Raw genomic sequence first — 16671 nt, forward strand, 5'->3', positions numbered from 1 at the left:
AACTCGTTAAATCGGTTCATAAATGCATTCAGGCTTCAATAGCAGCAGTTTCATTAATGTATTTGCCGATTCGAATGCATCTGATAGAGTTCCGGGAAATTCACCATTTCCATTCCAATTATTCCTGTATTATTAATACATAAATGAATGCCAATTATGAACACGATTTCTTGGAAATATTTACTTTTCAGCGATGATTTTGTTCGTCACATGAAAATAATTTCACACATTTTTGCAAACAATCTTAGCAAAATGAATCTTTAAATATTCAAACCCAAAAATTAAAAAACTTTGTAAAGGGTTTGTTTAACTTCCAGTAAAACAAGTAACCAGAAATTACTTCACGTATTTAAATTCAGATAAAGTAAATGAACAAAATGAGCTCATTTGTAGAAACGACGGAATATTGTTGTGTTTAATGAATAAATTATTTTACGTACTGTGGGAACTGCGAATTGAATGCACTTTGGATTTAAAAAACGCTTTGTTAACGAGTCCGACCGGGTGAAGCCGTTAACAAACAATTATTTTAAAATTAGAAGAGCCGGTTTGATGAATAATTTCGCACATTATTTTACGAAAATTAAACAAAAGGTTTAATTGTCTTATGTATGCATAAACCCGAGCTTCGCTCACTACGGGTGGCTCGCATCAGCTTTCTTTATAAAAATTCAGTTGAATGCTTATGCAACACAACGAGAAAAATAAGTGTTTTAATAAAGCTACGTCGTAACGATGAAACGTCGAAATCTTGCCAGGTGTTCGATGCTAGAGAAAAGCGTGATAATCATACAATAAGAGCATCGTCTGTGAATATTTTATTAAGTATGTAATCGTCTTGAGAAAATTGATCACGATATGACCGCCAACGTCTTTGGAAAATTACCACACGATATTGTTATTGTGATGAATAAGCCTAGTGCCACTCTCGACAAAACAAATCAGGCGAAATTTCACGAAAATGATTGTACTTTGAAGAATCATACACAAAACGTCAATTATTAAAACTACTTAATACAAACAATCGAAACTGTGTTATTGACGACCTTTAAGTCGTTGCGTCGACATTATGAAAACACATCTGAAGCAACAATTTCAACTTTGTTTCCTGGAAGATAAAATAAGTCTAGAATTATTATTAAGATCGATAGAAGAGAAAATTCCCCAGTTACGCAGTTTTCTAAAAACGGTAAAAGAAATGGTCGACTTTGTGGATTCAACGTCCTCTGCTGAAAAAAAACTATAAATAGTACGACGCGATTTTATTCACGCAAATGTCGATCCCTGTGGGCTTTTACATTATGATTACGAGGAAATGTGTACGGGAGCCGGCAGCCATCTCCGGTCTCTTTTCAATACACCAACCAACGCTTTTAGTACAGAAAGAAACAGAACATTAATGGTGAAATTTTATTAAATTACTGCAATTAGTACTATTTTTAATTATAGTTTTTCAAAATATTATCACCTAAACTGGCGCGAAAAGCAACCGCTCGGTCTAGTATGTGGCAACACTTCAAAAGCATATCAATAAAATTATAATAAATCATATGAACTATTACGCCATCTCGCAGTTGTAACACGAAAAAAATCCATTAATACCACGCGACATGGACCTATTAACTATGAAGTCATCGACACAGAACAAGTAAAAAAATTGGGCCAAACTATTTTTCGAACGCACTTTATTTTACGTAAAACTACCATTTTGAAGCGCTGAAGCCTACACAAAACCCGCGATTTTGGTTCTTGCAATAACAAATAACTCTTCTGAGTCATTCTCGCCAAAACCCGGCCGAAGAAGCCCATTTCGTATGATTCAGTATCACCAAAGGTGTTACATTTTAATCACTGCCACACCCTCGGTCGTTAGCAAGGCTGAAAGCAGCACCGGACAGTCCGGAATATTATAGGTATTAATAATTATTGGAACATTAATCATGTAGTACTTTAGCCTGACCAAATAAGGCAGTTTGTGTGAGCGAAAAAATCGCCGAGATTTATCCTTTGAATTAGCTCCACTATTTTCGCATAATTCCGGCGATAAGCAAAGTTCCTCTTCGAGGGTCTGTTTGGGTAGGAAGGGTCACGATTAACATTGCCAGATTTTGTTGAGATCGTGTTAATGAATGCGCAGAGGGTTGCCGAGAGACAAAAAGATGGAGTTCGTGTTGATTTTGATGAAGAGAAGTTTGTTCGAGAGGGAGCGCGGAAAAAATTATGGATGTATGCTCGACTGGTTGATTTAATTGGGAGTTTTTTTAATGAAGAAATTCGCCGATGAAATCCGACCTTACGAAAGCATGTGTTTGATTTCTATAAATGTCAATTTGCAGCGAATACGAGCTTGTATCTTTCTCTGACAATATTTACAAACTGGATGATTAATGGTCTAATAAAGTGCCGTGTTTTGGTTGAACATGAAAATGTTGCTGATTTTTGAGTCGCTTTTGGGGCCCGCGGCGGCATGGAGGTTTGTGTTGCCTTTTTTTCGAGAACTAATTAGCGGAACAAAATATGTTGGATTTTTTTTGTTTAACAAAACATACTTCTTGTACTCATGGAACTGATATTCGAAACCGGTCGGCAGGAATATGTGTTAAAACGTATAACGCTAACGCAAACGCAAAGATTTTTATGTGCACTTTATGGGTTTAACGAGCTTAAAAAATTTAATATTTATTTCCCCCAACAAGTAATTGATATTTAATACTAACGGAGCATTTATTTTAGTTTTTTTACGAGATTTCTATAAATAATGTAGTCAACAAGATGGTGCTCTACCGCCCATAATATTTTATAATAAATCCAACTAATCCTAAAACGTACACCCATTTACGTGTTTTAAAACTTTAAAACTTCCTTTTAAATCCACCTCCCTCACGCTAATGAATTTACCCGTTGCTTTTGGCGTGGTTGCAGGCTAGTTAATGCATGTAAACAGCCCTGTATTACTAATTCCAAATTAAAGCCTTAATTAAATTTCATGAGCTGCGAGCGTACTCCTGACTATGAATAAACGTTTTATAATGTACATTTGTAAGTTGTAAACAATTAAAATTTAATTAAGACCACTATCAGAATAAAAGGTTCGATTACGGGTACACATTATTAGGGCGGGCTTCAAACGTAGGTAACTGAGGCAACCGAGCAACGAAATTGTGAACATTTCATTTTTTTATCCGAAAAAAATTAATTTGATTTTTCCGCAGACTGGAGATACTTTTTAAATGTTACCGTAATTTTGTAACAATTTATGGTTTTGTTCTTTGCTCTAACTTAATTTAAATCTTCAAGTGTTATTTGGAATGACCCAGTTATTAAAAAAATTAACCCCCGAGTTGTGGCTAATTATTGTCTGGCAAACTTAATTAACATTTGTATCTCGATTATGATAATTAACAAACAATTTGTTTTTCTGCATCGTTCTTTAATTAATTAAAAATACTGTAAATACCACAGGACGAAAGTTTCTCTAAAACCTCGAAAATCTTCATTCGAGACCGTTTTTTGATTTATCTTGTCAAAATATATCTATCCATATGAAATATATTTTTTGAATATTTTAAAAACATGAACTTAAGAAGCGTTATATTTTTCAAATTACCTCGTCGAGAATTTTTGGTCGACTTTTGGGCAATTTTTCCGAAAGTTTAGTTTTCCAGTATGAAATTTATGGAATTTTTTACTTTTTTCGAACACCGTCGAAAATTATCCAAAAGAATTTTTTACAGATGTCGACCTCCGGGATTTATTTTCAGTTTCATCTCTTTGAAAATTTCTACCAATTTTCCAGAATCGCCAAAATAGCATATGATAATTTTTAGAAATATTTAAAAACTTTATTTTGAAAATGAATACCTTCATAATCTTTGCCCGGGACCATCAACAAGCTATGTTTTTTGAAATAACTTGTCGAGTTCTATATACATATATTCCAGAATTTTTGGTAGCTTTTTAGGCAACTTTTCCAAACGCCCAATGTTTCGATATGAGATTTTATTAAATTTTTGACCTTGTTCGAGCACCGTCGAAAATTATCGAAAGAAGTTTTTGCAGACGTCAAGCTCAGAAATTTACTTTCAGCTTCATTTCTCCGAAAATTCCTACTATTTTAAATTTTCAAAAAAGCTGGATATGTACTTCAAGGGTGAGGGGAGTTCTGGCGAAATAATCTTCAACTATTTTTTTTACTTGGACGTCTTTCTGCGTCTACTAAACGTCCACAAATCCAACTTTCATATCCCGCGTGAGATGCGATAAAAATAAATAATTTCCAGTTCGTTGTCCTCTGCCATATATCTGACATTTATCTCCAATGCACCCGTTCTGTCATAAACAATTTTTCCGGCGATTATATCACACTTTACACAACGCGGAGCCGCCAGGTACAACACCCGATCCCCACGTCAACGTCCCTCCGACTTAAAAAACAAAAACACTGTTAACCCTATTTTATGACATCGGGGAAAATCGCCCTGTTTTTCCACCGTCATTTGTTAGAGTTTATCCCGTGGCTGTCGTAAAATTAAATGAAATTCGTGAGAGTATTCAGGGAATTTCGCATCGATGAAAGCCACTTGCTCCATGTTTATTCAATAAGCTCTATCGGAATAATATCGGAAAAATCCCTCTTGCAAGGACGCGGGCAGGTGGAGATGGGTAGATTAATCAGTGGTTTATCAATGCCAAATAGTCTTAAATTACGCTGCAGCCGGCTTTGTAATGGAGATGGGTTGTGTGGTGATAACTAGCTTCACACGTCAATATCCGCCATGGGGTATTAAATAATGTGCTGACTGGAACGGTAGTAAAGGGGCGATTTGCACGCTGGTGCTTAAGAAACCGCCTTTAAAAGTTTCAGGCAGATGCTGCGGATAGGTTTATGGGTGGGTGTTTTGAATTTTTCGTACGCGGTAAGTGGGAGTGGTGGCAGGGTTGTGGTCGCAGTGTAAGCACGAAGTGCTACTTTTTGCACAAATACGGGTATTCCTCGTTTCTTTAATTATCCAGTTTCACACAACCAACACGAAAAGTTTTTTTCTTTTGAGTAATTTAAAAGGGTAATTATGTAGAGCGAGAGGATGCGGCAGATCTCCAACGTGTTCATATGGTTCCGGAAATATGGGGGCTCCAGCGAACATAAATAAACCGCTTGTGCAGATAATCAACGCTTAAATACTTTCACAATTTGTTTACGGCTGTGCTGCACTACCTGTTACTCAAGATGGGTCGATAACGACAACTCCGTACTTGCAGTTTTCTAGAAGCATAAGAAATCCAGCTCATCTGCATATCGACAAGGTTGTCTTTTATTTTCGTTCCACTGCTTGCTTTAAATTGAACTTGAGGTCGAAATCAATTTGTGCACCAGTGAAACGGTTTTGAAAACGTACACAAGGAATATGGCGAAATGTATTGCTACGCCCTCATTGAAGAACCATCTGAGCGTTTTAATCAAAAATCGAGAAATGTTTTATTCTACTGTTGCTGTGTTGATAAATCGTCAGCACGTAAGTTCTCAACGAAAATGCAAGTTTTCTAAACGACTACCCTATAAAACTGATAAATCATTAAATTACATCAGCCAACTTTTAACCAGTGGTTAATAATAGATTTCAGTTAAAAGCTTTACCTCGATCTCTGTGTAACAGATCAATTAAAGCTTTTACAACGCATCACTCAAACTTACGAAGGTAGGAATTTATTATTAATACCCTGACGAATTTTACTTTCTGGGTGCAAACTGATTTTCCGATGCCTTGTAAATCCATTTTTCATTTTGAGGTTGAAATTGTTTAACATAATAATACGGAAATAAAATAACAATCGGTGAAGTTCTAAAGCGATAAAAATACAAAATAACACATCGGTAATTACCGGAGATAATTTTATTTATGTTGGCTAGAGGCCTATGAACAATTTGGAGATCTGCCGCATCCTACATAATTACTTTTTAAATTACTCAAAAGAAAAAAATTTTCGTGTTGGTTGTGTGAAACCTGGATAATTAAAGAGACGAAGTTTATTGGTTCATTGAAATATGAAACAATGCCGATCGGAGTCTCCCTTAATATAAAAAAAAACTTTTCTTATCAAGGAGATTATTAAATTACCAATGGGTTTGTTAAATAATTATACTTCAAGACCAAAAAATACGAATTTTAGACCATTAAATTCCCATTACGTAAGCTACGTTTTACGTAAAAGCTTTAATAAACAATAATCGAAACATTTAAACTCGTGTTAACAAAATTTATGATTGATTAAAAGCAAAATTTGCAATATCGTAAAACTGTGCAAACATAACGTGCCTCGTAACATGAAACGTTCCAGCCCTTTTCGCACACTGCGAATTTCGTTATAACCCCTTTTCCCTAAAAGACTTTTCGTGTTTATACGCCATTACACCAGATCAGAACTACGTGGTAGTTTAATTTTTCACTTTATTGCATCGCGTACATGAAGTAAAAGAATATTCCATTACGAATTTAACATTCCTGCGCCATCCTTGCGACTTTCTCCGCCCATAATCCCCTCGGATAGCTCCACGGAATCTCCCAAAGTGCGAAATTGAAAAGAGAAGATAAAAGTAAAAATCTCCCGCGACACTCTAATCCGCCATAAAGCCAAAATAAAAATATTTGTCAATTTCCTCGTACGAGATGATAACGACGCAACTGCATGCTCCTCCTTATCGTCCTCCACCTTATCTCCATCCCGTTTCAATCCTCGAGCATTTTCAAAGTCAATCGATAAAAACAAAACATTTTCGAGGTCAAAATTCGCAAGGACATCCCCGGACGCAGCTATTATCCCCACAGTTGCAGCTATTTTTCCAGAGCGATTTGGAACGCTCCTCTGGCACGAAACGCCAAGTTTATGTTTCTACGTCGGTGCACAGCATCATGCGGAAAATTAACTCCATACGATCGACATGCTTCGAACCGAACAGGTACGGCTTTTGTTGTGGCGATATGCAAATAGGGGCGCAAAAGGCCGCCACAGGGTCGGCCTCCAAACGACTTTCGAGATTACGCATCTAACAATTTCAGACGAAACTGCAAAAATAAAAAGACGAGTTCATATTTGCGAATTCCCGGGACGCGTATTAGATCCTTCGTTATTTATTATTTACACGAACGACTTGTCGGTTAGAAGCATTCTATATTCCCTTTTTTCGGCGGGTTGAGGCCAGCCCTGCGAGCGCTCATCGATTTTGGGACGCTAAATATTTCAGCATACGAATGTGTGACGAATAAAGTGTTGCGTTTTCCGGACGTTTGCTGATTAACGAACCACATAATCACATTCTGGGAGGAAAATTGGAACGGCTGGAAGAGTGAATCCTTTTTAAAGATAAACTTTCAGCGGATCTGCGTCGTACGAAGAGGGCGAAGTTAAAAATGGCGCTTTTCGGGTTGGGATCACTTTTATCAAACTATGCAGAGTGTACGTGACAGACAGGTGACAGCGAATAACGCTGGAGCGCGTTTGCAAACTTTACTTCGCTTTATGAATGTCAGAAATTCGATTTTAACGAGGTTACGGTTTATGTTTTCCTGCGCCTACGCCACTTCTTCGTTATTTTATTTTGCTGATGGATAAATATGAAAATGGAAGGTTATTATGTTCGCAGCCATTACTTCATTTTCAAAGGCCGCGTATAATTCGTAGTGTCTTCGAACTTGCTGTCTACTTAAATTAGAAACTCGGTACAAATTGGGTTAAATTTTGTGTGAAGCAGAATTATATTAGCAAAAGTTATCATCTTACAATTTACATTAAGTTTGGGTTGTAGCTTCCACCGAGCCTGCTTGGGGCTATTTAAAGAAATGGTTTGTTATTTTACGGAAATAATGGGACGTTGTCATTTTAACGCTGCTGTGCTTCTGCTTTTCAGCAATTTTGGCTTTCACGCAATTAAAATTTCATTCGGGTAACGAATTTTATTGTGATAGTCGATTTTATGTGTGAAACTACGACAATCACGTCAAGGATTTTTGAATTGACGCTATACAACTCATAAATATTTACTTCTGTCATCTAAAAGTTAAAAATCTGCTGCGAAACGGCAAAATTTCGACACAAAGGTCTACACTAGAAAACACTGATACAAAAAACAAAAATAAAATGCCTAAATCGTTCCCTCTGGCCTGTATTTATGACCTTTGTTCTTATTTTCGTTTCGACTTTTCCATTTCATTTATTTTTTATTACTTTCGTGTAAATAAATACAACGAAAGCTTTATATTTTTTCAAATGTTTAAACAAACTTCTATGCCGTCAAGGTAAATCGTAAGTAAAAGCTTTAAACGTAAATTTTTAGCAAGCTGTGTTATTCAAATGTAAACGTGGGTCCAGCGAAAACGAATAAACTGCTTCAGCGAATATTAACCTTTATAAACTTGTAGGGTTTATTAATGGTTATTAGGTGGGTCACTCAGGGTAGGTTAACCATAGCGAAGTAGTCTGGTTGGGCAATCATCAACTCCAATTACACTGATACCTGGAGTGCCTTAATCCCTCGTCTTAACTCCGGTCCAAACTGATAAAAGCACCTATTGTAAACTTTGCATAAATTTTAGCAATCCCTTTCTAAATTACAATTTTAAAATCCATATAGTGTATAAACAAACGTGAAACTAAATACGCTAGAAAGTATACGTGTAATAGGTAAAGAAGTTCGAGAGCGCAAAAAATGTTGCAATATTATGAAAAATGAAAAAAGTTCTTCACAATAACACGCCCCACCTCTTTTATTCACTACAATGTTTCAAAAAATTTCATCTTAAGAAAAAACTGAAACTAACAAAACGATTTTGTAATGTCTCTAAATATAACACTATTATGTTATAATTTATAACAAATTTTGTAACTCCATGATTGCCGATATTGTTTAGGACCTCGCTTACTAATCCAAAATGTGTTCCTGTCCTAAGGCCCGAATTCTGTAACTTAACCTTTTAATAAGGGATCCGTTTGTTAAAGGCTTTATCGTAAAGGAAATGTGAAAGTGAATCCTTGTGCGTCAGTTCGACTTTATGTAAAGGAACGAACGGATGTTTTTACTACGATAGTATACGCTTTTAGAAAAGGAACGCTTGCGTTTATCATTGTGTCAAGAGAGACGGAATCAAATTTTCATAATATCGGCTACTGTGATATTTTTAAACTTAAATTTTGTTAATTTATGAGATATGAAATTCTTGTCGTGGTCTTTGTGCTTGACATATAGTAAAAGTATTATTTATTTGCTCGTATGTTGGTTCGTGATGATGGTAACACATTAAAAACTTAAAAAAAAATAATAAACACTTTATGAAATCATGTACATTTTTGGAGATATCAGCACTGGCCCCTTATGTACCAACACACTGGAGTGGCAACTGGTCAGGGGAGTCTGGCCTTTAATGGATTTTTTGGTCTTTTTTATAAGTAAAGACTCCTCCAAAGGAATTGTTTTTGCAAAGTTGTTTATTAGAGTTACCAGTCTATTTGGAGCATCGTAAAAGTATTTGTATTTCCACCAAATTGGGCTTAATTAACTTTAATATGACGATTTTTAGTGGTTTTTGCTAATCTTAACAAATGTAGACCATGAAATTATAAAACTGGAAGGAGACATCATTGTTCTGATTCATATATACCTTTATTGTAATTCCTCTAGGATAAATAATCATAGATTCTCCATTTCTTCCCTTTTATTTAGAAACGGTCACCACATAAAGCTAATGAAACTGACAGATAATTTGCATAAAGTGACACATATGACCATACGTTGCACAAGGGAAACTATAAAGGACTTCACCTTTATGCAACGGATCTATAAGGGTCCTATCTTTATATAAAGGACAATCCTTTTACCAAAGTGCCTTTATACTTTACAGAATTCGGCCCTAAATATGGCCAATTAGAGTCAGTCAGATATTTGCCGCACTGTGTCGGATTAGTGAACGTCCGACCTAGACCGGAGTTGAGGTTCTTCGGTCTGGTTGACTGAAGCAAGGTGGTTATTGATTTTAGGCTTTTTTACATCTGTTTAGTTGATTTAGAAATAATAATCTTAAAAAAAAGTGAAAAACAAACACTTTCGTTCCATTTTACATTTTACTGTCTAAAATTTATTCGTTGCAATGAAATGCGCTGTATATTTTCACAGGAATTGGCAATAACGATGTCTCTCGTCCGCCATTTTCTTTCCAATAATCTTCCATTTTGTTTAATGTCACAAAACATTTTAAAAAAGCCAATTAAAACGTTCGTGACGTTGGCAATGTTAAAAACAACCCAATTATTTTAAAGAACCTTATTAAAATACCCAGTTCAGTGCCGAAACTGTAGTTCTAATTAACTACCGCACAAAGAAAATATCAAACACACCAACAATTCCACGAAACATTTAATTATGTTTGTTGTAAACACACCGCTTGCCTATCAACTCAAACATCAGACATAAATTTTCTAAAAGTTTGGAGCTTGTTTCACTACACATAATTTCTGCAGCTTAAGAGATTATCAAGTAAAAGATCAACAACAGTTCTTTGTGGGAGCTACGATTAAAACGACAGCTAATATTTTCGTAAAAAATTATCACAGACGGGGATAAATATCAGTCGACACAATAAACGAGGTTTAATGGGTCGTATTTCTCGCAATCAAATGTAACACCATCATTTCGCCAACGTATCTCTTAATCTTAGTTTTCTTTAATAATTAGCCAAAAAATGTATCGTTGGGTTTAAAAGTGTCGAGTTTCAAAGTAATAAGTCATCTTGTGCAGCCGTGGTGTTTAGTGGGTAGTTTGCGTCACAATGGATTGTCAAATACGTCAGTATAGTTCCGGTTTTGACATAATGACTAACTCTGACGGGACATTTTAGTAATGAAATTATAGCTATGAATGCTTTGTGACGGTCGTCAGATGGAAGGAAGTTTGCAAATTTAGGATGTGCTTTGCATATACATATTTCGCAAACTATTAGTGATAACTGATAACCATATACAATACTACCTCCTCGATGATGTTCAATATATAACTAATAAAAAAACTAATAATTTACTTGAAGTTAAATTCCCTGCAAGTTCAAAATCATGACACATAAAGAATGCCAACTCTCAAAATATTAATCAATTTTGGAATATCTATGAATCACCCCTTCCGATCCCTATCTCTAGTGTTCGATAGAACCCTTCTCTATTATTGTAATGTTTACATTGCGTAAGTTCCAACTATTAAACCTAGATAAAACGCCAATCTCTGAAAACCCACATGTTCGTAACTTTTTCCCAAACAGGAAAACCACCCCAAACCCCGCCACTCACCTGACAAGCGCACACCTCTCCGAATCCGCCCTTCCCCAGGACCCGATACATCCTAAAAGTTTTGTACGTGACCGGCTGAGATTCTAGCCACTTCCACTGCAGGTACCGATGAAAATACATAGAGTTAACGAATTCCCTGAACGGTTCGCCCGCCAGGCAGGCCTTCACCGCTTGCACGCACGGTGCAAATAAGTCTTTGTGTCCGTTCGTCAGTTTATCACTCATGGAGAGCACGAGCCCCACCTCGGGCAGGGAGATGTTCTCCTCCCCCTCCGCGCCGACCATGAATTCCTTCTTGATCGCGTTCGCCAGCTCCAGACGCTGCTCGTCCGTCTCGACCTCATAGCGCTTGGCGACGTCGAGGAACTTGACGCAACGGTAGTACTCACGGCGCTTCACCTCGCACCACTGCTCGAAGAGCAGCTTCCCGATGGGCTGCTGGTCGACCACGTACTCGTAGCGGACATCTGGAAGCAGAACACATCGAAAATCAAAAATCGCCGGGACTGAAGGGAAAGGAAAGGACCGCGAGGCGCGCCTTGCGGTGCGCCGATCTCGATGAAGACGTCCGGGTGGGCGGGCGGTGGGCGTCCGTCGCTGGGCGAAAAAGTGGGCCATTAATAAAAATAAGTGACTGTATCGTATCGATTTATCGGCGGCGGGGCCATCGATCGCCGTTCATTTGTCTGATCGATGTCACTCGGAGCTGGGGCTTTCATTGGATTAGCGTCGAACGCTGGCGACCATCAATCATTCCCAATTTGTTTTAATTCAATAATAATAACTGTCTATGGGCGAGAGAGAAAAAACGGAACGCCAACAATTTGCCACGAAAAAATAAACAAGACTCGCTTAATTTGCATAACTTTCTATCGTTTTTTCTGCTCCTAAATAAATTATTCGTTCGAAAATAACGGACAGGTTCTAATCGCGCATAATTCGTGCTCCTGGAAAGTGAAAAAGTCCATAAATTTCGGGCGCGTCAATGGTTTGGAATTTTTATCGGTTTTATGGTGTTAGTGCTTGGTGGTACGGCCGTCTGGGAAAATGAATGGAGGTGTTTCGTTATCGGCTGCAATTTGCAATTTTCTCATACGGGAAAAGGGGATTGCGATAACGAACGCATACACTGATAGGGCTTAATTGCGAGAGGAGACGAGGACGAGAACAAACACGGCGATAGTAGACTAGTAAATCTGTACGCAAGCAAATACTCGTAAATACTCCTAAACATGTGCTTCGTTCCTGTTGGGCTGTGTAGGCTTGAAAGATAAACGAACTTGCTTCAAAGGATCACTAATATTATCCCGAATGTACTCGAACAAAAATAATTTTATTGCTCGGCCGTACAAATCCGCGGCTTGTGGAAGAAAGGAAAGGTTGAGGAGAATATTAAAACAGACAAATAACGTTCTAACTCCGGATTTAATATAATCTTGAAACGTGGGTACGTGGGCGATTTGGCCTCCGGGGAAGTCAAAATTACAGACGATCCACTAAACCGAACACAAAAAACAAAGCTTTCTTGAGTTCCGCCTTCTTCAATTCTCGGTAGAAGCTCGACTGTAACAGGAAATTACGCTTACACAAAACGCATCTCAACCAAACGTGGAATTTTAAAAGCTCTGAAAGTTTAAATCTTTTTTCTTAGGATTTTCATCCTACGAATGCCATTTTCTTACTAAACAAATTTGTATTTTAGTTCCGGAAAGTATTTTCCGGTAAGTGCTATAAACGAGTCCTTGGACAACTGGCTACTTTTATGTTTTCTTGACGTTACATGACCTCTGCCATGGTAAATCGTTAATCAAAATTTGTCCGTCGTCATACAAATTTGCCAAATTTATGAGTGTTTGTGGGAAAAACTGGGTATAGTTAATTAATTAATCAGTCCTCTCTCCTGCGCTGAAGGGACAAAATCAAATTTCGTTTCCTTTTAACCGCTGATGCTTGTAAATTGACTGTGCTAACAGTCGAATTTTTTCGAAGTAAATAGTCGAAGTTAAGCACGTACTGAGAAATTGAGAATATCTACATTCCCGATGGTTATCTGGTTTCAATATGTATATTTTATATTGTACACACTTGCGCATTTTATCACAAAATCAAATTTTAGTAGTGGTATTTTAAAGAAGCGAGATTTGTCGGACTACACTTCAAGGGCGAAGGAATTTTTGTCGAAATAATTTTTGAAAATTGTTTTAAGACTGAAAACTCGGGGCGCTAACTTATTTTTAAGAATGTGAAACCTCGGGGGTCCCAGCTGTCTTTTTTTAAGAAGATGAAACTTTCTTAGGGAACCAACTTTTTTTTAAGTGAGTGAAACCGTTTCGGGGACTCCCAGTGCCTTTTTTAGGAATGTAAAACATTATCGAGGCCCCCAAGTGTCTTTTTTTTAAGAACGTGAAACCTTCTCAAGGCCCCCAACTCTTTTTTGTTTTAAGAATGTGAAACTTTCTCGGAGGCCCCAATTGTCTTTTTTAAGAAGGGGCAACCTTCTCGACGGCCCCAACGGTCTTTTTTAAGAATGTAAAACCTTCTCAAGGCCCCCAACTGTGTTTTGTTTTAAGAATGTGAAACCTTCTCGAGGCTCCTAACTGTCTTTTTTAAGGATCCCAAAGCTTCTCGGGGTCCTCCAACTGTTTTAGAATGTAAAACCTTCACGGAGTCCCAACTGTCTTTTTTTTAGAAGGTGAAATCTTCTCGTGGGCCACACCTCTTTATTAAGACACTGTGAAACCTTCTCGGGGGCCTAAAACTGTCTTTTTTAAGAAGGTGAAACCTTCTTGGGAGCACCAACTGTCTTTTTTTTAAAGGTGAACCTTTCTCGGGGTCCCCACTTTTTTTTTTCTTACACTATGACTCCTTGTGTATGGAAGTTATCACAAAAAGGTAAAATTTCGCAAAATCAAATTTTATACTTTTTCAAAGGATCATGATTTGTTGGACTTTATTTCACGAGCGAATGAATTTCTGTTGAAATAGCTTTCGACCACTTTTTTTCACAGCTTTTTCACTTAACTCGAGAAAGAAAGTTTCAGCTTACACAAAACACAATAATCCGCGATAAGCAAAACAAAAAGAGCAAACTTCGCTACAAAAAAAATATCTTTTTTCGTCCTCCATTTTGCTCCTAAAAATACTATTTACGTTCGAAGAATGTTGATAAATGGATAAAATTACTCAAATTTTCGTAACTCTAGGACAATGAATATAAGTTACACAATAACTCGCTTTAGCTATAACGTAAACTAAAATTTCCGATAAAGTAACGTTTATTTCTTTTAGTCTTACGACCTGGATTCTAACAAAGCCATTTTCGTTCTAAATATACAGATAAACGGATCTAATAACAAGAAGTTAGTGCTCGCCGTTACACACAATTTTTATTTTCATCTCGTAAAATATTTTCTGTAGAACGTTGTTATTTCGTTCGATGGAAGTTCAATTAAACTCGGAAAAATTAAACTCTCTATAGAAACGAATTCGTATCTTTCTGTCCTAAGATTTGGGTTCTCTAGAAACCCCACATTATTATATAACGCAAATTCCCTGCAAAATCCATTCTAAAATTCATTGTTCCCCATTTTATAAACTTTCTCACTTGGAATAATAAACGTGAAAACTTGGAGTTACGTTACAGACGCAATCAAAGTTCTGTCTTGTAGCACTCGAGGCGTTTATTATATTTATTTATATTGAATTAATTTTGTCCCTACTATAACTCCGTTCACGTGTTAACTCCAACAAATCTAATTGTCGAGCCCTGTACTACAGGAAATGTAATTCGTTTAAACTTTAGTCCTAGTACTCCTATCTCCAGAATCAAACGAAATTAAAAAACTTCCATTTCAAGTCTTGGAACGTCTGTTAAAGGAATGTCACGATATTTGTTTCTTTCCATTTTCATAGTACGTACAAAGAGAACTCCTACGACAAAATTAAATCCACGTTTTCGTCGAAGCAATAATTTTATTGTGAATGCACCCAAACGACATCAAGATATTTGCAAAAAACAAATAAAATGTTTTTATGTTTAGTCTTTCAAGTTGAGTAAGTTATGAGGAAATTAAGTAAGAAAATAACCCATTTGACACGGGCAGTGCAACACTTGTTATTAAACAAATTGGGTTATTTTGAGACGAGAATGTGCTACTAAAACTTCAGTACTTAATTACGGTACACTCAGTATAAAGTGAAGACAAATTGCCGCTTTCGCTATAAAATAACAAAAACAATTAATGATGAAAATAAAAACGTAAACAATGTTAAATTACCAGCATTCTCCGGTGTAAAGAACGCAAAATTCGCAAAACAGGTTGGGAATTTAACAAATATTAGGTTTTTATTTAAAACCACTTTATCGCGCGTAGTACGTCGTTACGACTAACGTAATTAACACTACGCTGCAATTTTTCCTCAAAATGATAGCCCTACGGGAGCTGTTTTTTTAACGTTTTCGGTGCGACGTTTAAGTTCAATCGTTCCCCTTATTTTTTTAATATCGCGCCCAATAACTGCCCCCATGGCCTATAAAATATTGAATTAGGCCCGTGCGCCGTCCTCGAAGCAAATTTCACGGCCTCCGATACCCAAAAAGGTCGTAAATGTATATTAGACCTTTTTATGCAGCGCGTGTACGAATCTGATTTAAAATACGCCACGAGTGAGCACAAAGTTCGCATTTCAATGTATTATTTAAATCGTTCGATGATGTCAATAAGAATTTGTAATTTCAAGTAGCCCCTCCGCAATATTTTCGCCGGAAAAAAGTCGATTTCCTTCTTGTTTGGGAGCAAACAGATCTATATGTTTCATAATCTGTGCGCATCTGCGGAACATAGTTCGGGGTAGTTCCCGGGATATCAATAGAGGAAACAGCTTGGGACTACGAGATTTTTTTAATAAAAAAAAAAACGCCTTATTTGGATGGCATTCTTCACTATCAGTCGGACGTCCGCTAATGAATCAATTGACGTTAACAAGAGCACATTTTCGGTCGGGTTTCCCTAATTTCCAGCGGATTCGCAAAAAGCGGAGCGCAAAGACAATGCGTCAAGGCTACACGTGCAGCCCACTTCGATAAAGAAATGGGCATTCGAGCCGTGCGATAACGGCCGGATTATAAGCCGTGACTCATTTTTACCTGAAAGATTGTCAGGGAACGGATGTGCAGCCTACTACGATTGAAAAATACATTATTGCGGCTTGTCGAATGTCAAGACTGGCACCATCATCAATCACGGAATTGTAAATATTGGGTGGAAAAAATGAGATTATTTAATGTCTTTGGAATTTTTTGCTGGCCGGTATTTTGCGGTCGGTAACGTTACCGCACCGGTGCGG

General features: G+C 37.0%; 1 protein-coding gene across 1 annotated transcript in view; it reads right to left on the reverse strand.

Moving 5' to 3' along the window:
* Gprk2 (G protein-coupled receptor kinase 2) overlaps positions 1–16671 on the reverse strand; it is a 29921-nt gene that overhangs the window by 9060 nt on the left and 4190 nt on the right. The window contains exon 4 of the mRNA XM_064069634.1: positions 11326–11792. Coding sequence (XP_063925704.1) covers positions 11326–11792 — 467 coding nt within the window. The remainder of the gene's footprint in view (positions 1–11325; positions 11793–16671) is intronic.

This window comes from Zophobas morio, unplaced genomic scaffold (genome assembly GCF_036711695.1).
Source record: "Zophobas morio isolate AGI-343-1 ecotype UQ-CSIRO unplaced genomic scaffold, CSIRO_AGI_Zmor_V1 ptg000004l, whole genome shotgun sequence".
NCBI classification, from domain to species: domain Eukaryota; kingdom Metazoa; phylum Arthropoda; class Insecta; order Coleoptera; family Tenebrionidae; genus Zophobas; species Zophobas morio.